Source organism: Python bivittatus, unplaced genomic scaffold, assembly GCF_059951505.1.
Source record: "Python bivittatus isolate LINGU-HERP-01145 unplaced genomic scaffold, Pbiv_v1 ctg000390_np1212, whole genome shotgun sequence".
NCBI classification, from domain to species: Eukaryota; Metazoa; Chordata; class Lepidosauria; order Squamata; family Pythonidae; genus Python; species Python bivittatus.
The window spans coordinates 868,306-890,248 of record NW_028277070.1 but is presented as its reverse complement, the minus strand read 5'-3'; the positions used below and the strand labels follow the sequence as shown (position 1 = coordinate 890,248).

At 42.6% G+C, this 21,943-nt stretch overlaps 1 protein-coding gene across 2 annotated transcripts in view; it reads left to right on the top strand.

The window, feature by feature from the left end:
• Positions 1–21,943, top strand: part of SPECC1L (sperm antigen with calponin homology and coiled-coil domains 1 like) — a 71,012-nt gene that overhangs the window by 3,283 nt on the left and 45,786 nt on the right. The window contains exons 1-5 of one of the 2 annotated variants that reach the window (XM_025171286.2): positions 4,564–4,703; positions 10,955–11,267; positions 11,965–12,118; positions 14,619–16,252; positions 16,881–17,088. In XM_025171286.2, the coding sequence (XP_025027054.2) occupies positions 11,995–12,118; positions 14,619–16,252; positions 16,881–17,088 (1,966 nt within the window). In that variant the 5' untranslated portion in view covers positions 4,564–4,703; positions 10,955–11,267; positions 11,965–11,994. Of the gene's footprint in view, positions 1–4,513; positions 4,704–10,954; positions 11,268–11,964; positions 12,119–14,618; positions 16,253–16,880; positions 17,089–21,943 lie in introns of those variants that run through there. The other variant, XM_088143751.1, reaches the window with a different exon arrangement.

Here is a 21,943-nt window from a genome sequence, read left to right as displayed (position 1 = left end):
TTGCACGCCAGTCTCAAATGGGGTACTGATACCCCATCCAGGACCAACAATGAAAACATCCCTGATCCAGGGGGCTAAACAGCCACATCCATTCAGTCTTGTCAGGATTGAGTCAAAGTCTGTTCCATCCCATCCAGACCTGAACAGCTTCCAGGCACTGGATTAGTACCTTGATAGCTTCACCTGCTCAGCCCAGGGTTGAGATATAAAGCTGTGTATCATCCCTGTACTGAAGATACCAAACTGATGGATGGCCTCATTCAGTGGTTTCATGTAGATGTTAAACAGAAGAGGGGAGAGTGTCAAGCTCTGAGATACCTCACAAGTGAGGGGCCACAGATGCAATCTCTTCTTCCCCTCCATCAGTGCCGACTGGGACTAAGGAAGGAGGCAAACCATTGTAACATGGTGCCTCCCATTCCCAACCCCTGCAGCCTGTCCAGAAGAATACCACGGTTGCTGATACTGAAAGCTGCTAAGAGGTCAAGGAGCACAAGGATGGATACACCACCCTGGTCCCAGCTCCACCAAGGCTGTCTCCATACTATACACTGGTCTGAAACCTGACTGAAATGGGTCCAGATAATGTTTCCTCCAAGTTCCTCTGTAGCTGTCATCTAAACACCCTCTTCCCAACCTTCCCTACAAAGGGAAGATTGAAAACTGGAGGATAATTGTCCAGAATGGTGAGAAATTGAGAATGATTTTGGATTCCTCCCTAATGGATAGACCCAAATTAGAGATCACTCAGATTAGGAGTCTCAGATTCGTTGAGGGGTCAACAGTTGCCTGTGACTCCCATCCCATCCCATCCCATCCTCTATTGTTAGCAGTACAAGTAGTTCTCAGTTAACAAAGGCAGTTGGGACCAGAATTGCCATTGCTAAGCAATGCAGTCATAAAGCACAATGTCATGCGACCATGCCACTTAGCAGCAGCAATTCTGGCAGTCCTAGTTGCTGTCATTAAGAGAGGACCACGCAGGTCATTAAGCAAGAACCTCACATGACCATGACTTCCGACTTCTTGCCTTTGACTTTGCTTGTGGGAAGCTGGCAGGGAAGGTTGCAAATCACGATCATGTGACTGTGGGGACACTGCAACAGCTGGAACTCTGAGGACTGGTCGTAACTACTACTTGTTCAGCACCATCATAAGTATGAATGGTTGCTGAATGAATAGTCGTTGAATGAGGACCTATTGTATTAGTGATGTGCCATCAAGTCACATAGCAAAGGATATACAGGATGGGGGTGAACATAATTCACATGATTGATAAGTTGCTGTGAGGGTAACTCAAACTGAGTTGCAGCTTTATGGACCCCAGAGAGTACCACTGATTTACCAGGGGTTAACACCAGAGTTATTCTCGTAGAAACTGCTATTGCCATAGGTTACTTTCACCACAACATGAAAGAAGTGCTTAACAAGAAGCAGATTGAGCTTTGAGTAATCCCAACATTTTATCTCTCAGAATAGCAAGATAAGGTGTGGCTCTCTGTGTGTAAGAGTTTGTGTATTTAAATAGTTTCTTAAGTGGGCTCCATAATAAGATATGAAAGTATTTCTTCTTGGTCTACAGAAATGAAAGCTGTCTCCAAGCCATTTTACATTGCTCCATGTACTTTAAGTGTAGAGAAGAACAATCAGCCAAGGTTCTGGTTGTGGCCATTTTATTAGAAAAGAACATGGGCAGCATCCAGGACAAATTAGTCTCCAAGGAAGATAGAGCTTTGGCAGATTGAGTGAGGATTGGCATTATGTCCCTGAAGTATATGTTACTTCTTTTTCTATCATGTATGGATTACATTCTTTCTCTCCATGTTGTAAAACCGGGCATAGTCCTGACTAGCTTAGTCCTAGCTTAGTCCTGACCAAAAATTGACTTCAAATGAAAGTTTGGAGGTAATATAAGGAGTAAGGATCTCCTTCAGCCCCTCTATTGCAAAAGTGGCTCTATAGATGCAGCAGGCCATGGGCCAAAAACATTCTGTGGTTTCCAGGAAAAGCACAAATTAGAATTAGCACGCATGGAGGTGTTATTGTAAAAACAATTGGTCACTGGCTAAAACTATCCAGTTTAGTGGACAAAGATATATTAAAATGTATTATCTTTTATTATCCTATCTATGCTGGAGAAGTAATCAATTTGAAGAAACTTTAGTACATACAGATAGTCCTCGCTTAACGTCCATTTGTTCAGCAACTGTTTGAAGTTACAACGGCACTAAAAAAATAGACTTGCGACCGGTCCTTGAATTTATGACTGTCACAGCACCCCCATGGTCACATGATAAAAATTTGAGCCAGCCCATATTTACAATCTTCCCCCCCGCTGACCGTCGTCTTTGCCTGCCTCCCCCTTCCCTATTAGATATCAGTTAGATATTCCTTATCTGTGGCAAACCAGGTTGTTGGAAGGTGGTTAACAGTTAATGTATTGTTAAACTATATCCTCCAAATTTGGAATCTTTCAGTCTATGAAGAACTTTGGATATCTCAAGCTTGAACTGCAAATAAAAAAGTGATTGTGTACTCATGGAAGAAGGCTTGTGTTCCAAATGCTAAAAGTTGGCTTAATGAAACTGTCAACTCTCAGCCTTTGAATTAGAACTACATCAAAGGAAAGGCAAGACTGAGCTATATGATCCCGCACAGATCAGGTTTAATTCTTTGTTCAAGAAGATTGAAGATTGTTATGTAATTTCAATAACCTGGGTTTTTTTTTTAGTTTTACTTAGTCATTAAATTGCTATTTTTTTATCAATTGTTTTGTTCTCTTCATTTTTTTTCCTTTTTGAGATTTTCCCTCTTATGTGGTTTAGTATAGGGTTCTTTTCTTTTACCATATAGCTTTTTAGTATATATTAAGTTAGCCGCCTTCTTTATAGTATATCACCTTTATACAATTGTAATATAGTTATATAGCTAAATGTTTGTATATAAAGCTATATAGATAACCAGTGTTTTAAAAATTTAATAACTAATGTAATACAGTACATGGAATTATTTTTCCCTGAGATTAGCACTGTAGAAAATATTATTAAAAGCTGCAGTTGTGCTGCTTAATCTATACCGTATATTGCTCTTCTTATGAAAATAACAGAGCAGATTACAAAAAACAATACAGAATTACATAGCACAGAATATTAATTGGTACTTGAAAACGAAATCCTCTGCATTCCACAATTAATGTATCCAGAGACCCCAAAACCTAGGTAAAGGGCTGCCAGACCAGAATTGCTGCTGAGCCTCTGAAGGCCTGATCGTGGGTTCCATAATGGGCTCGTTGCAGCTTAGTATTTCTGTGAGCAGTCCCACTGAGAGATCTCATTGGCTAACCAGTACATCTAGGGAGAAGCATTCCAACAAATCCTTGGGCCCAAAGCCATCCAAGGCTTCTAAGTCAACAACAGTGACTTTTCAAGTAGGTTGAAAAGGCAAAAGTGCAGATTCTACAGAATAGATGTGATAGATCTCCAGCCTTGCACACCATTCAGTAGCAGAATGGCAGCCTTCCACATAAACTGAAACTGCTCAGCCTTTAGTGGAATGAAGTGTAATAATCTAGCAGGAGGATGTTTACAATATGAGTCACTGCAGCCAAATTAGCAATGGTCAAACCAGCTGTAAAGTTAACATTTTGTTACATTAAAAACTAAGTAATTTATTACAGCAAAAATCTTGTGGGACCTTCATACAGAATATTTAAATTCAGTTACATTAGTGGGGTATTTAGTTATTTCAATTATATTGATGCAGCTTTTGCCCAACAAGCAGTGTCTTAACCTTGTTTGAAAACCTAATTATCCTTGTTCTGTTTATATTTCATTTCTAATTGAAAAAAGTTGGTTGCTCATTTCCCCCTTAATCTGCATATGAAATTGCAGATATTGGGAAATGACAGAAACTTCGGTGTACTGACTTGGCCTAGAACATAAACTCTCCACAGACTGAAGATTTCAAAAAAGAAGTGTTAAAGCCAGTGTAACTTGTACTAGTGCTTTGATTATTAAATCTTTTCATTTATATTTTCAGTTAAGGGCCTCAATAAGGCTATTACTCCAAACTGATTAATGTTGGTGAGAGATAAGATCAAAGCCAACAATTACTTAGCGTCAAAGCCATGAAGTGCAGGGCAAAGGGTCTGCTGAGAAGAAACAACAGGTTTATACCACCGTGGGTGTCAGAGGGAACACTACCGTCACATTTACAGAATGCAAACAATTTTTCAGGGTGGTTTCAGTCCAGATGCAGTAAAGATGCTTGTCAAGTCAAAAGGTGTCGATGTTTGAAAGACTCTTGCTGAGTTTGGGCTGAGCCGAGCAACCTAGTTAAGCTACATATCATCAGGCTTGGAGACTGACAACCGAGTTCTGGTCCAGAGAGCCCGAAGGTATTGGCCGTAGGATTCGTAGTCTGTGCAGAAAGAGAGGCTGCTTTAAGGTGTCTGAATTGTGCCTGTATAAATTACTATGCCCTCAATTTTTAAAATTGTATTTTTTCTCTCCAGATTTGTTAGTAAATGTATATCAAGCAGGCAGTCAAGAATGAAGAAAACAAGCCGGATCATTAGTTCGGTGCCCAAAGTGCCTGGAGCAACTAAAATGCAAACAACGGAGAAAGTTAAAACCGAGAACAGCTCCACATCATCTGCAGTAACAAAGCTTGCAAAAACAGGAACAGCAGCGTCTTTCCTGAAGGTATCGCCACAACTCTTTTGAAATACAATGAGGGGATGATTCCAAGGCTCAAATATTGGTATAATTGACATTAACTGACATAGCACAAGACAAATTGCTGCAAATATTCATGTTTATTGACAGCTTTTTTATCGTTACCTTCTGCACATGTTGTTATGTGTTCTCTACAGATTGCAAGTTCTGTAATCTGAAGATATGTGTTCAAATCAGAACCTGCATTGTTTATTAAGACCTGCAGATACAAATAATTTTGCACGCTTCCGGGGTGGTATTTAAAATTTGTGTTGGATTCACCCAATTCATACTTCTACATTTTCACCCTGTTCACATGATACAGTTTATTGAGTCTGGTGCTACTCTTAAGTACAGGTAGTCCTCAAGTTACGACTACTCATTCAGCAACTGTTCAAAGTTATGATGGCACTGAACAAGGGGAACTTATGACCAGTCCTGCACTTGGCAACTGGCTTGCACTTACGACAGTTGCAGCATCCCACAGTCACATGATCACTATTTGCGACTTTCCCTGCTGGCTTCCCACAAGCAAAGTCAGTGGGGAAGCCAGTAGGGAAGGTCACAAGTTGCTCCCACCGTTTTTTCTCCCAAGGAGCCCCCTCCATAGCACCCCTCTGCCTGCAGCACCCGCCTGTCTGTGCTCCCTAGCACTCTCCTGCAACTCCCACCTGTATTCCCTAGCATCCGCCCGTGGCATCTCCCCGCAGCACCCGTGCAGCCTGCTCCTTGCCTGGGATTCCCTCCTCTTCCCACTTAACAGACTGCACAGTCCTGGGGTTTCGATGGCAGCTGGGATCGCTGTTGCTAAGCAGCACAGTCATGCAACATTGTGCTTTACGACAGCATCACTTAGTGCCAGAAATTCCAGTCCCAATTGCCACCGTAACTGAAGGACTACCCGTAACTGATTTACCAAGTGATCAGTAATAAATAACAAAGGAAATTAGAGCTGTCATGGTTAAATCAGAAGCCCTCTTGCCTGGTAGCTCTGCTACATTTCCATGAACAGTTATTTGTTTGTTTTCCCAGTTAGGGAAAAATGGGGGGGAAAAATCAGCAGTGGCCTTATTAAGGTCACCAAGGAGAGGGTGAGGGAAAAACAAGCAGAGCTTCCTTTTGCGGGGCTGCTTTGTCTCTTCATCCATGTGTCCCTTTGGAGAGATGGGCTGGAAGAGCGTTAATTTCAAAATGGTTTTTTCTTGGTAGGTAAGGAGACCCAGGTAAGGCAAGTAGTCCAAAATTAAACTTGTAAGTGAGGCAAAAATTGAAGTCTTGACAGAGGACATCACTGGAATCTTTGAAACGTACATCTCTCAGTTTCTAGCTCTCTTTCTGATATAACAAAGGTAATTTATGTGTTTGGGAAGCTACACAAAATAGTTTTGCCTGCATCATCAGGTACAGATTGGCCTATAATTGCATTGAGGTTTTTTTTTAAAGAATAAATTGAAATAGATTAATTAAAAAGCCATAGTTTGATTTCAAGCTATAATGGCAACAAAAAAAATCATATGGCCACCCATCTCACAGCAGTGACTCTGGATGGTATAAAAAGATTAAAAACTCAGCAGTTAAAAATAACAGCCTATGATGTCCAAGGTAAATGATATATTGCAATCATAAAATCACGTCAGCAACAGAGCTCATCTAAACCCCTGGCCCTAACGCCTGGAAAAACAGCCAGTTTTCTGTGCCTTACAAAAGGTTAACAGGTCAGGGCCATCCATATCTCCAGGGGATGCTGCTACAGAGAAACCATGATTGTTGGTCCAACAAGATGACTTTTTTTTAAAATAGAGGGTACCCGAACCATGCCCTCTATGCCACAGCTATTGGGACAAGCAGAAACAATGGGAGAAAGGCAGTTCTGCTCTAGAGAGTAGAGAGAGTGGCCTTGACAGAGAGGAAAGATCCATTACCAAGGCAATAAACAGATAAACATGGCTTAAGCTCATACCAAGATAGAGATTTATGAAAACACCTAAAACAGCCCCCCTCCTAATTCATATGAATATAAAAGAGGGAGGAGAGGGAGTACATTCAGACTTGCAAGATTTTATTACTACAGACATTCTAATAAAAGTAGTTTTAGGTCTATGCACTGTCTGTTTCTTGATCTGGTCTACATTATAGGGCTGATACCTGCAAATAGCCTGGCCCTGTAGGGCTTTATAGATGACAACCAGCACCTTGAATCGCACCTAGAAGCTTACTGGGAGCCAGTGCAGCTTGCACAGTAGGGATGTTAGATGGGTGTAGCGAGAGATGCCAAAAATGGTCTGCACTGCTGCATTCTGGACCAGTGTCAGGTTCCAAATTCTCTTCAAGGAGAGCCCCATGTGGAGCTCGTTACAGTAATCCAAATGGGAAGGGACTATGGCATGAGCCTCTTTGGGTCAACAACTGGTGTATTTAGTGCGCAAACCTGTGCAAAGCACCCCCAGCCATGGCTGCCACCTGCTCTTCAGCAGGAACCAGGAGGACCATCAAGTTGCTCACTGATTCTGATTGGGGAAGTGTACCCCCAGGTAGAGCCAGAGATGGAAAATCTCCCGAGCTTGGGGGCCTTAAAACCCACAGCCACATTTTGCTAAAGTTGAGCCAAAGCCTGTTCTCCCACATCCAGACCCTCACAGCCTCCAAGAACTGGAAAAGGACCTTGACAGCATTGCCTGGTCAGCCAAGAGATGTACAACTGGGTATTGCCAGCATACTGATGATACCACACCCCATGCCAAGGGATGACCTCACCCAGCGGCTTCAATAGATCTTAATGTAGATGTAGAGAGCCAGTCTGGTCTAGTGGTTAAGGCACCAAGCCAGAAAGCGGGAGACGGTGAATTCTAGTCCTGCCTGAGGCATGAAAGCCAGCTGGGTGACTTTGGGTCAGTCCCTCTCTCTCAGCCCAACCCACCTCACAGGATCATTGTTGTGGGGAAAATAGGAGGAAGAAGGTATGTCCTCCTTAGGTATGTTCGCCTCTTTGACTTATTTATAAAAATAATAAAGGCAAGATTAAAAAATCTAAAAAAAATTAGGAATGGTGAGAGAGTAGAGCTCTGAAGCACCCCATAGGCAGGGGCGTCAAGCTCAACCTCTCCCCGCCACCAACACTGGCTCTGGAACCAGCCTGGAAGAAAGAAGAAGAAACATGTAATACAGTGCCTCCCGCTCCCAAGCCCTAAGCCAAGCCAGAAGGATGCCACAATCAGTGGTATCAAATGAGATCAAGGAGAGCCGGGATGGATGCACTGTCTCCATCCCGAGCCTGCCAGAGGTCATCCACAAGTGCAATCAGTGCCATCTCAGTAATGTCACTGGGCTGATTCCTGACTGAAAAGGGTCCAGATAATCCATTTCTTCCAGGGACCTCTGGAGCTGTAAGCCAGCAACCACCTCTAAAAAGGGAAGATTGGAGACTGGACAAAAACTGCCAGATCTGTTGGGTCCAGTGATGGTCCAAGGCAGATGGGACCACACCCTCCTGAAGTCTGGACCCAACTGCCTGTCACCTCCCAGGACACCTGGATCAACCAGGAGGAACAGGGATCTGAAACACAGGTGGCAGCACCGAGAACCCTGTCCATTTGATCAGAGCCAACAGGCTTGAACTCTTCCCAGATAACTGGGCCAGGCTGTGCCTCAGGCAATTCCAAAGGACCAGTATGGTCAGATTCCAACTCTGCAAGCGACTTTATCCAGTTGATGCCTAGAATAGTCCTCACAGCAGTCTTGCAGGTATTCCCGTGGCCCCTCCTTACCCAGGAGGGACCAAGTCACTCTGGCCACCGGTTAGCATTCATATCATTGGCACAGATATCATGCCAAACCATGATTTGGTATACCTTACTTTGTTGTCTGGGGCTGCCAACACTCAGGAATTCAGACCTGTCTCTGTTGAGCAATCATTAAAAATTCATGCATAGTAATTACAATACTATGTTAGCAAATAATAACTATGATTTACAGGCTCGCTGTTTATTTACATGCCATTGGGTCTATTAAGACTCCCAGCAGCTAACAGTAATAATAAAGCAGAATGATGCAAGTTAATTAAAAACATGGCATTGTAATTCACATACCAGTCATAGTTATATGTTAAACATAGTTATTTGTGTTGCCTGCCAAACTGACAAGTTTTAAGAAGGCTGCACTGACTTTGGAAAATATAAGAACCAATAGTAGTAGATGCAAAACTGATTTGAATAAGCTGGTTCACTGTGTGGAAAATAATTTTGTTTTCGCCCATTCAATTTTATCTCAACAAAACATTCGTTTTGTTTTACATGGTGGAACCTGTTTGTCTAGTTGTGGAGCTGTTCATTTTTTGATGCATGGCAGTTTCTTGGCATGGCAGAAAGGAAATCTAATTTATCTAGGGAAGAAACTTAATATTTATTTCCTTCTGTGTTTAGAGCATCTCAGTAACAAAATCAGTGCAAGCTTCAAACTTCTTTAGAATCTCAGGTTTCAATGCAGGTAGTCCTCAAATTACAACCATTCGTAATACACTTATGACCGGTTGCAGTGCCCTGCAATCACATGATCGCCATTTGCGACCTTCCCTACCGTCTTCACCAGAAAGTCAACGGGGAAGCGAGCAGAGAAGGTTGCAAGTCGCTGGAGTAAGTCTCTCTCACCCATGCACCCTTCCCCAGTCCCTCTGCAATCGTGCCACGTTGGCCACTCGCGCACGCTCTCCCTGAGCCTCACCATGCTTCCCGCATACCATCCCCGAGTCTTGCTGTGTCTCCCTTGCGCCCTCCCACATCCAGCAGCAGCCATTTACTTGCCTGCCAGCCTGCTTGCAAGCCACCTGGGACTTGAAACTTCCTGCCGGCTTCCCCATTTACTTGGTGGTGGGGAATTGGCAGGAAGTTGCCTCGCCTAACCATGGGATTCGGTTAATGATGGCAACCGGACCTGCAGGGATCGCCATTGCTAAGCAGTGTGGTTGTGTTTTACGACCACATCGCTTAGTGACAGAAATTCCGGTCCCCATTGCTGTCTTAAGTTGAGGATTACCTGTATATGTTTTCAAATTTGCTTGGTCAATTTTATGCCTGGAATATAATTCCTTAAAAAAGAATTGCATATTTTTCTGCTATTTCCAATATTGTATATAAGAATTTGTTCTCTTTCTCTATCACCTTTTCTTTTCTTATTTGATATGCCAGAAGTTTCCCTGGTTTGTTTTCATTTTCAAAATGATTTGTTTAACATATTTTTATCTTTTGCAGTTTTGCCATTTCCAATAACTCTAATTGTTTTTTAACTTTAATTCTTTCAATGCTTGTTCATCTGGATTGGTTTTATGAATCTGTTCTGATTCCTTTATTTTCTCTTCTAATTATGATTTCCATCTATTATGGTCTTTTTTCTGATTTGCGGCAGGCCCTATTAAGATTCCTCTCATACAAGCTTTACTTGTCTCCCATATAGTTGCCTCCAACATCCCTGGAGTTGTTGTTTTTTTAAAAAAGGAAATTAATTCTTTGCATTTCTGCGGTAGCTTTCTTGAAGTAACAGCCACTATATTCACATCATCCTCCAAAGGTTTTGTTTTGAAGACAGTGGAAAGAGCTTCTTCAGGGCTGCATTTGGAAGCCTACAGCATGACTAATCCTGGCCATCGTTTTCAGGGTAGATTTTTCCAGGCTGAATCATGCAGCTCTTTTTACAACTTGACCTATTTGGCTCAGTAATAAACAGTTCTTACATATACAGCAGGTCTATAGTTAACCTACTTAACTTTAAAAAAAAAAAAAAAAACAACTAGGTGTGGTAGAAATGCAGACAGTGGGAAGGAATGCTTAATCTATGTCGGTTTGTTAAGGATATAGGTGAGCCACCATAAAAATGATCAAAGGATGAGAAATTTGCTCCATTGGAAACTTTTTTTTTAGTCATCAACCATTACTGTGCCTTTCTGCAATAGATTAAATGGAAGTATTCTCATCTGCTTGTAATGAAAGGCCAAACAAGAGATTTTCATAAACCACTTCTTGCCAATAAAAAGACGAAACCTAAAATAATAAATCGCTAGTTACAAGCACAATTATAGCTGCAAAAATTAAAGATTATGTGGGCTAGAAAAAATGTTAAATCTTCAGTGAAATTGGCTTTCATTCTGACAACTTTTGTCCTTTTAATTTTGAACGCAAGTGCTAGAACATTCTGGAATAAAATTTTAATAACATTGATCAGATTGCATATTCCATTTTAACTCTTTTTAGTGAATACAACGCAAATGAAGATTAGAGTAAGGAAGGCTGTGGTATGAATGAAATTGGAGGCTACCGCAAAGAAATCCTTCCCTCACCCCTCAGCCACCTCCGTGCCTCTTGATGATTCGGCCTCGTGCTGAGTTTTCTCTTAGAAGACCGGGACACCAGACTCTCGCTACCAGCACCCAGACCTTACAAGAGATGACCAGGAAACTAATGCTGTTATTCTGGCGTGGTTGTGTTGTGCTCAGATTTCTCAGTCCCTGAAAGGGGGATTCAGTGCAGAGTGTATGGATCCACCTCAAGGAGAGCCCCTTAGCATGTACAACATAGTAATTACAAATACTAGGGCTGAAAGTTCATGGGTTGGAGCCAAGACAAAAAGTGCATTGATTTTATTTCATTGTAATTAAAGTTAAATGTAATTAATATATATTAAATGTTCCCCATGTATTTAATCCATTTTCCTTTAATTTACAGTTAGGTAGACAATTCCCCTCTGACTCTGAGGCTTTCTGGTCTTCAGTTGACATAGGGTGATTTGCACCAGGCTCCCATGGCAGGAGATGCAGTAGGAACCGCTTGTTTGTAAATGCACGGAACAGCAGCTGCATGAACACTGCTGCCAAAACAAAAGTGGCATACCGCTGGGAGTGCTTGGCACAAATGCATTTTTTGCCATACGGCGATGGCACATTTGTAGCTGAGGATGCCTCACAGACTGTTCTGGGCGGGGATAATGCTCTGCTGACTTGAACCTGTAACGCAATTGAAGGATATATCGTTCTCCCCCCCCGCCCCCGCTTTAAGAAAGGGGATTCAACTATGTTTTATATGTAGGAGTGCTGAATTTTTTATTATGATTATTGTAGGAAAGTATTTTATTTGTTTTTATTTATCATATTTATATGCTGCCATCTCACAGAAACGTGACTCTAGGCAACGTACCTATAGTAAAAAAAAAAAAAAATTAAACTTCTGACTCGATCCTTATTTATCACTTTATATCTATCCTGCAGACAAAGAGCAATGATGATCTTTTAGCTGGGATGGCTGGAGGGATTAATATCAGCAACGGTGTCAAAGGAAAGAAGAGCGTTTGTACCTCAACAGCACCTTCTGCTGCAGGGGCCACAATGAATAGTGTGGAGAATAAATTGAAGTCTACCACAGGTATAGATACAAAGGTCTTTTTATTAACACCACCATGGTTTAGTTCATGTGTGATACTAGTCCTCATTAAGAGGTGCTTGCACCTGGTTGACCTTGTCTGGGCTCAGAACCTAAGCAGGGATAGGAAGCCACTATGAAATTCCAGCATTTGGCTAGATTGGCAAGTAAAAAAAAAATAATGGAAAAAGACAATGGCCACTCACTTCAGTTGTTCCTAAGAAATCTACATGGGTGAGTCAGTGAGATGAGTTCAGTTCAACTCGAAGGGGGCTTGGTTCATGTGTCATGGCCCACAATGTCACTCAGGACATGTTCAATTCAGACCACTTCCCAACTATCTGGGATCATGAACAAATTACCGGCTTGTGCATTCCTTATATTTTAAAATTAAACTTACTGCTAACTATAAGTGATCATGATACCTAAGTTAGCAAACTGAGGTTACTATTTACCTTCCGTGCAGAACTACAAAATTACTTTGAATTCTGGTTATGTTTTGGAGGATAAGGAGTAAACTAGTGCTTGTGAAAGAAGATCTTGGAATAGTATTTGACTGCAAGCTGAATATGGGTCATTGGTGTAGTGCAACTGGAAAAACAAAGACCTTAGTTTTGTCCTCCGAATATGAAACTTTTTCTCGGAGACTTATCAGGGACCTATTTTGTTGTTTTCCTTACTTGCAGTATGTGAGAGGTATATATACAGTGGGGCAAAAAAATATTTAGTCAGCCACCAATTGTGCAAGTTCTCCCACTTAAAAAGATGAGAGAGGCCTGTAATTTCCATCATAGGTATACCTCAACTATGAGAGACAAAATGAGAAAAAAAATCCAGAAAATCACATTGTCTGATTTTTAAAGAATTTATTTGCAAATCATGGTGGAAAATAAGTATTTGGTCACCTACAAACAAGCAAGATGTCTGGCTCTCACAGACCTGTAACTACTTCTTTAAGAGGCTCCTCTGTCCTCCACTCGTTACCTGTAGTAATGGCACCTGTTTGACCTTGTTATCAGTATAAAAGACACCTGTCCACAACCTCAAACAGTCACACTCCAAACTCCACTGTGGCCAAGAGCAAAGAGCTGTTGAAGGACACAAGAAACAAAACTGTAGACCTGCACCAGGCTGGGAAGACTGAATCTGCAATAGGCAAGCAGCTTGGTGTGAAGAAATCAACTGTGGGAGCAATAATTAGAAAATGGAAGACATACAAGACCACTGATAATCTCCCTTGATCTGGGGCTCCATGCAAGATCTCACCCCGTGGGGTCAAAATGATCACAAGAATGGTGAGCAAAAATCCCAGAACCACACGGGGGGACCTAGTGAATGACCTGCAGAGAGCTGGGACCAAAGTAACAAAGGCTACCATCAGTAACACACTACGCTGCCAGGGACTCAAATCCTGCAGTGCCAGACGTGTCCCCCTGCTTAAGCCAGTACATGTCCGGGCCCGTCTGAAGTTTGCTAGAGAGCATTTGGATGATCCAGAAGAGGATTGGGAGAATGTCATATGGTCAGATGAAACCAAAGTAGAACGTTTTGGTCTAAACTCAACTCGTCGTGCTTGGAGGAGAGAGAATGCTGAGTTGCATCCAAAGAACACCATACCTACTGTGAAGCATGGGGGTGGAAACATCATGCTTTGTGGCTGTTTTTCTGCAAAGGGACCAGGACGACTGATCCGTGTAAAGGAAAGAATGAATGGGGCCATGTATCGTGAGATTTTGAGTGAACACCTCCTTCCATCAGCAAGGGCATTGAAGATGAAACGTGGCTGGGTCTTTCAGCATGACAATGATCCCAAACACACCGCCCGGGCAACGAAGGAGTGGCTTCGTAAGAAGCATTTCAAGGTCCTGGAGTGGCCTAGCCGGTCTCCAGATCTCAACCCCATGGAAAACCTTTGGAGGGAGTTGAAAGTCCGTGTTGCCCAGCGACAGCCCCAAAACATCACTGCTCTAGAGGAGATCTGCATGGAGGAATGGGCCAAAATACCAGCAACAGTGTGTGAAAACCTTGTGAAGACTTACAGAAAACGTTTGACCTCTGAAATTGCCAACAAAGGATATATAACAAAGTATTGAGATGAACTTTTGATATTGACCAAATACCATGATTTGCAAATAAATTCTTTAAAAATCAGACAATGTGATTTTCTGGATTTTTTTCCCCATTTTGTCTCTCATAGTTGAGGTATACCTATGATGAAAATTACAGGCCTCTCTCATCTTTTTAAGTGGGAGAACTTGCACAATTGGTGGCTGACTAAATACTTTTTTGCCCCACTGTAGCTAGTAGCATTAACATCCAGCATTAACTTTATGGCTTATTGTAGTATGTTTATTTGTATTTTGTATGCTACACATAATTATCTTCAACATTTAACTTCCAAGTATGCGCATTAGAGTTTATAGTCACTTTACCTTGTACAAAATTGTATTTTTACTTTTACCTATCAATTGAGTATTTTTCTTATCTTTTTAAAACAATGCAGGTACAAATTCTGCAGCTAAACGTAACACTTCATCTGGAAGTAAGGAATCCAGTTCTTCTCGGGAAAGAATTCGTGACCGTTCACGATTGACTCAAAGCAAAAAATTGCCGCTGACTGGGCAGGCAAGCAATGATGTCCTTCTTACAAAACGTTCCCGTAGCCGTGCTAATCAAGATTCTGATGTTCGAATGAGCAAGTCAAAGTCAGACAATCAGATTAGTGATAAAGCTGTTCTAGAGGCAAAAGTGAAAGATCTTTTGATGCTAGCCAAAACAAAAGATGTAGAGATCTTACACTTAAGAAATGAGCTAAGAGATATGCGTGCTCAGCTAGGCCTTAATGAAGATCAGTTTGAGGGAGTTGAAAAATCTGAGGATAAAGAAACTATTGTTGTTCACCAGCCAACTGATGTAGAATCCACATTACTGCAGTTGCAAGAACAAAACACTGCCATACGAGAAGAGCTGAATCAATTGAAAAATGAAAATCGGATGTTAAAGGATAGATTAAATGCATTAGGCTTTTCTCTGGAGCAAAGGTTGGATAATTCTGAAAAGCTATTTGGCTATCAGTCTCTGAGCCCAGAAATGACAACTGGAAGCCATAGTGATGGTGGAGGAACTCTTACATCTTCAGTAGAAGGTTCTGCTCCTGGTTCAATGGAGGATCTTTTGAGTCAGGATGAGAATACTTTGATGGACAATCAACACAGTAACTCCATGGATAACTTGGATAGTGAGTGCAGTGAAGTTTATCAGCCACTCACTTCAAGTGATGATGCTTTAGATGCTCCGTCATCTTCAGAGTCAGAAGGATTGCCAAGCATAGAAACATCAAGAAAAGGGAGCAGCGGTAATGCCAGTGAAGTATCTGTGGCTTGTTTAACAGAACGAATACATCAGATGGAAGAGAATCAGCATAGTACAGCTGAAGAGCTTCAAGCAACTCTTCAGGAACTCGCAGATTTGCAGCAAATTACACAGGAGCTGAACAGTGAGAATGAAAGGCTTGGAGAAGAAAAGGTTATTCTCATGGAATCCTTGTGCCAGCAAAGTGATAAGTTGGAACACTTTAGCCGACAAATTGAGTATTTCCGCTCACTTTTAGATGAGCATCATATATCATATGTTATTGATGAAGACATGAAAAGTGGACGGTACATGGAGCTAGAGCAACGTTATATGGACCTTGCAGAGAATGCACGTTTTGAAAGAGAGCAGCTTCTGGGTGTCCAGCAGCATCTAAGCAACACTTTGAAGATGGCAGAACAAGACAATAAGGAAGCACAAGAGATGATCGGGGCATTGAAGGAACGGAATCACCACATGGAGCGAATTCTTGAATCAGAGCAGAAAAGCAAGGCTACTCTGGCAGCTGCCTTGGATGAGTACAAAGCTACAGTCTCCAGTGACCAGATTGAGATGAATCGGTTGAAAGCACAGCTGGAACATGAGAAGCAGAAAGTAGCTGAGCTGTATTCTATACACAAATCTGGTGATAAATCAGACATACAGGATTTGCTGGAGAGTGTCAGGCTGGACAAAGAGAAAGCGGAAGCATTATCCAGCACCCTACAGGAAGAGCTTGCTCGGACACATAACGATGCCAATCGCCTCCAGGATACCATTGCAAAGGTAAAGTTCAAAAAGTGTAATCAAACAAGAAAACTTTCCCAGATGTCTCCATGTGCTGAAAGCGGGAGGCAGACCACTCACTTAAAAGCTTCTGTGAATGTGTAGCGTGTCCTGGCCTGACACGCTGAACTGCCATGCATAAAGCTGGTGCTGTGCTACTTAGCCACTGGCAGATCCTGATACAGCCTTTCAGGCCCACTATACTTCATTAAGGTTAAGTTCTGCTTTATTCAGTGGAGGAATAAAGGTAGGATTGCTGTCTTTATGGTTCAGCTGTAAGCAGATATAAAAAGATAGCTATATCCAGTGATGCACAGAGTTTTTCAGGAGCATGATAAATAATTTGGCCCGGGGGGAAATTGGAATTAACCATATTTGCACTTTTCCTCATTAAGTTCCTTTCTCTCTCATCGGGGAACAAACATGATTTGTATGTCTTAGTCCCCAGCTGCTCTAGTTAAAATGGTTCTCAGGCAACTGGCGAAGAATAAGCTTGCTAGGCTAACGCCTTGGAAGAGCTACTTTTGAGGGACTAAGCTAGAGAAGTGTCTGGTTCATGAATATACTTCTCAGTGTTGAAATTTATTTGGAAGAAGCAATTAGAGTCTGGCCATTTTTCTTAAACTAGATAGAAGATGAGTATAGAGCTTTCCAAGAAGAAGCCAAAAAGCAAATTCAGGATCTGAATATGACTTTAGAAAAGCTACGCACAGAATTGGAGGAGAAAGAAACAGAAAGGAGTGATATGAAAGAAACCATATTTGAACTGGAAGATGAAGTCGAACAGCATCGAGCAGTGAAACTCCATGACAATCTCATTATAACTGATTTGGAGAGTAAGTAGTCTCTCTTTTTTATCTAGTACTTTTTCAGTTACTTTGCTCAGAGTGTGTGGTCACATTCTTATAACCACATATTCTTTTTTTTAATCTTGCAGTGCTTTAATTGTTTGTTAGCATTGTTATTCTAGTGGGGGAGATAGATGTCCCCAATTTGACCATGATGACTGAATTTGAATTAGTTGGATTATGAAGATGCAGTGTTTTCACAAACTGCTTTTTATCATTTTTTTTTTAATTACTGGTAAAATTACTTTAGAACAGGTATTAATAATTTTTTTTTTCAGCTAAAGCAGTAGTTCAAAGCTTCTAATGGCCTTAGAGCCAATATAAGATTTAATGGTAATTTTCAGTTCTGTACCACTAGTTGTCATACTGCTACAAAGAAAAAAATTACAAGTTCTTTATTGTTTCAGCAACATTTCTAAATGTAGATGTATTGCCATTTTTACATTGAAGGCAAAAATATAAATTCTATCTATCTATCTATCTATCTATCTATCTATCTATCTATCTATCTATCTATCTATCTATCTATCTCCCCCCTCTCGCCCCTATGGGTGGTATGTATCTTTCTCAATCTCAGTCCCTCTACCAGAGGCCTGGGAGTTTGAGGCTTCTGCACAGTATCTTAGCTGTTCCTAGCACTGCACTCTTCTGGACAGAGAGCTCTGGTGTTGTTCCTGGGATCTGTTGGAGCCACTCTCCCAGCTTAGGAGTCACAGCCCCAAGGGCTCCTACCACCACTAGGACCACTTTGGCTTTGACTTTCCACATCCTCTCTAGTTCTTCCTTCAGGGTCTGGTACTTGTCCAGCTCTTCATACTCCTCCTTCCTGATGTTGCTGTCACTTGGACCTGCTACATCTATCACTACCGCTGTCTTCTGGTCCTTGTCTACTACCACGATGTCTGGTTGACTGGCCAGTACTTGCCTGTCTGTCTGGATCTGGAAGTCCCACAGGATTTTAGCCATGTTATTCTTCATGACTTTCTGTGGAATCTCCCATCTGGACTTGAGCAGGTCTAGCCCATACACTGTGCAGATGTTCCTGTACACAATGCCAGCGACTTTGTTGTGCCGTTCAGTGTATGCTGTTCCTGCCTGCATCTTACACCCTGCCGCTATGTGTTGGACTGTCTCTGAGGCCTCTCTGCACAGTCTGCACCTTGGGACTGTCTGATGCGGTAGACCCCTGCTTCTATGGATCTGGTGCTTAGTGCTTGTTCTTGTGCTGCTATGATCGGTGCCTCATAGTGCAGTATTTTAGTTCAGCCGTTTCCAGCCACTGGTAGAATTTCTGAGTGTCAGCCGCCTCAGCTATCTGTCGATGGTACATCCCATGCAGGGTCTTGTCTTACCATGGCACTTCCTCTGCATGAACTTCCTCCCATGACTGCTGCTGCCTCAGGCATTCTCTCAGCAGCTCATCTTTGGGTGCCATCTTACTGAGGTACTACTGGATGCTCTGGGTTTCATCCAGGAGAGCAGCTTTGACACTCACCAGACTCTGCCCACCCTCTTTCTGGCTGGTGTATAGTTTCTGGGTGTTGGACTTGAGGTGGAAACCTCCATACATTGTGAGGAGCTTCTGGGTCTTCACATCAGCAGCCTCCATGTCCTCCTTTGGCCAGCTCACTATAATGGCAGGGTATCTGATGACTATTAGGGCATACGTGTTGATGGCATGATCTTGTTTTTCCCATTGAGCTGGCTCTTCAGGACCTGTCTTATCCTTTGATGGTACTTGGACATTGCTGTCTTCCTTGCCACCTCATTGTGGTTCCCATGGGACACTGGGATACCAAAGTACTTGTAACTGGTCTGTATGTCTGCTATGTGGCCTGCTGGTCTTAACTACCTTCTCTCTCTTTACTACCATCCCGCCACATTTCTCCAGTCCGGATAACATCCCAATGTCCTCATTGTAAATCCATGTCAGGTGGATCAGCGAGTCGATGTCTCGTTCACTCTTAGCCTACAGCTTGACATCATCCATGTAGAGGATGTGGCTGATGGTGATTCCACTCTTGAACTTGTACCCATATGCAGTCCTTGTGATTATCTGGCTGAGGGGGTTCAAGCCGATGCAGAACAGCAGCGGGGCCAGTGCATCACCTTGGTATATGCTGCACTTGATGACCACTTGTATGAGCTGTCTTGTGTTGACTTCCAGTGTTGTCCTCCACAGTCCCACTGAGCTATTGAGGAAGGTCCTTAGTGTCCTGTTGACTTTGTATAGTGTCAGGCTTTCACAGATCCATGTGTGTGGCATTGAGTCATAGGCTTTCCTGTAGTCAATCCAGGCTGTGCTCAGATTGGTCTGCCTAGACCTTGAGTCTCAGGCGACTGCTCTGTCTATGAGCAACTGATGAGCCTCTGGTATTGTTCCCAATGCCCTTCTGAGCTGTGCTCATGTACTGGCCCATGTGGTCCTGTAGCTTGGTGGCTTTGATGCCTGATAGGACTTTCCATGTTGTGGGGAGGCAGGTTAGTGGCCGGTTGTAGGACGGTGCTGTTCCCTTGTGGGGGTCTTTCATGATCAGCACTGTCCTTCCTTATGTCAGCCAGTCTGGGTAGGAGCCTGCTGCTAACAGCTGGTTCATCTGTGCTGCTAGGTGTTCATGCACTGCTGTTAGTTTCTTTAGCCAGTAGGTATAGATCATGTCTGGGCCAGGTGCTGTTCAGCTCTTCATGTTCTTGACCCGCTGTTGGTTATTTGTGACTGTGATGGTGACTGGTTCCTGTTCTGGGAGATTGCTGTGGTCTGCTCTTAGGTCCTGCAGCCACTTTGCATTGGTGTTATGTGTCTTCTCTTTCTCTCATGTTCTTCCAGAACTGTTCAGTTTCTGCTGTTGGTGGCTCTGCTGTTACTGTTTGTTGCACTGCAGTTGGGAGTACACCTTGGATGGTTCTTTGGAGAACAGGGCATTTATCTTCTTGGCTTCTGCTTCTCTAGTGAATTTCCTTAGCTTGGTATCCAGTGCTGTAAGCCTTTGTTTAGCAGTCAATTCAATTCAATTCAATTCAATTCAATTCAATTCAATTCAAACCTTTATTGGCATTACAGACATTAAAATACAAGGAATTAACATATCATAAGGATAACAGCAGAAAACAATACTCAAAGAAGAGTTTGGTTACATTTCCTTTTGAACACTTCCTCCAAGAACTTAGCAACAATTTGGGTAATCTCGGATATAGCATCACAAAGCAAATACAGGCAAGATGGCACAGGATCCACAATGTTCAATGGGTATTTACCCTGCAAGGGTCTTAAAAGCAAATCATGCCGAAGAGACACAAATAAATGAAATTGAAAATGATATGATAGATTGTATCTGGGCTGCCACAAAAACAGAGCCTTTCATGGATGGGAATGCGTTTATACCTTCCAAGGAGCACCTTAGAAGGGAAAGCATTCACTGTAGCCAAGAAAAAGGCCCTTCGCTGGGAAGGTAACATGAGATTGTTTAAATAATGCTAGTAGTTGAGTCTTATCCTTAATCTCTACATCATTCCTTGGCCTAAATGAGATTAATTGTAGGACATTCAGTCCACCCCAGGCACCTTATAGTTCCCCAGAACTTGGGGATTTTCCCAGAGATCTTGCAAGCAGTTCTGCCAAGTGCCTCATTAGCCACTGGTGACAGGCGATGACATGGGCTCTTGATAAGATTGCCACCAAGTGGCCTGTCTCTTGCTGATCCAAGATGGCCCCTGGTTTCCTGAAGGGAAATAAACAACTGAAGACGATTGAGTGCATCAGTGGAGGAAGACAAAAAGTGAATCTGACCAAGAACAGGTTTGAGTTCAAGGTCAAGTCTATTCTGTGGCAGCAAGGGAGACAAAGTATAATTATATCTTCTGCCATACTGTGTTGGTGAGCTCTTGTCCAGGAGCCTTGTTTAGGTCCATTCCCTTTTAGGGAAAAGGCATTAGGTAGATCTTTCACTGGGTAGCTATGGCCATTAGGACAGAATTTTGCTAATATAATTATTTGGATTCACCAAAATCCTGACTTCGCATGGGCAGAGTCAGTTGTGGTGATTGGGGCATTGTCTTGGTCTTTGAACTCTGATGAGGTAGATAGAGTAGTCTTCCTGCTGCCTGGCAACTTGTCAGCTTGATCTGTGGCTCTCTTGGAAGAGTGGACACAGATTAGATCTAGAAGGTGCTCAATGACTCATTGCATGAGAGGATGATGGCATGGCACTGAAGGAACATGGTATGCCCCCTTCTCGAGGGGCCCTCCCCAGATCCATATGTATTTGGTGACTATTGCCCTGATCCCAGTCTTTCTTTTGGGGGGAAGGTTATTGAGGCTGTGGTCAGAGTTCAACCAGAGAGCACCCTAGAAGAAGAAGATTATCTGGACCCTTTCCAGTCAGCATACAGGCCTGGATAAACAGGGCATTGGTCACACTGATTGTCTTGACCTGGATGTGCAGGAGGACATTTCTTCTGGTCCTGTTGGGCCTTTCAGCAGTCTTTGATACCATTGACCATGGCGTCCTTCTGCCTGCAAGGACTGGGAATTGGGGGCTGGGGGCAGTGTATTGCAGTGATTCCGCTATTTCTAGTCAGTGGTTGTGAAGGAATGAGAGGTCAGCCATGCAGAACTTTGTTTGTGGGATGCTTCATATATAGATGTTAAGGGGCCCCTGCTGTTAACATCTACACGAAGACACTGGGAGACGTCATCCAACAGTCTGAGGTTTGGTTCAATATGCAGATGATACCTAATTGTGAATTGCTAACCCAGGCCACACAGGTGATGTCAACATCTTGACCTTGTGATTAGAAGGGACAGAACAGGGTGAGGCGGAACCTTGACAAAATGGGTCCTTAA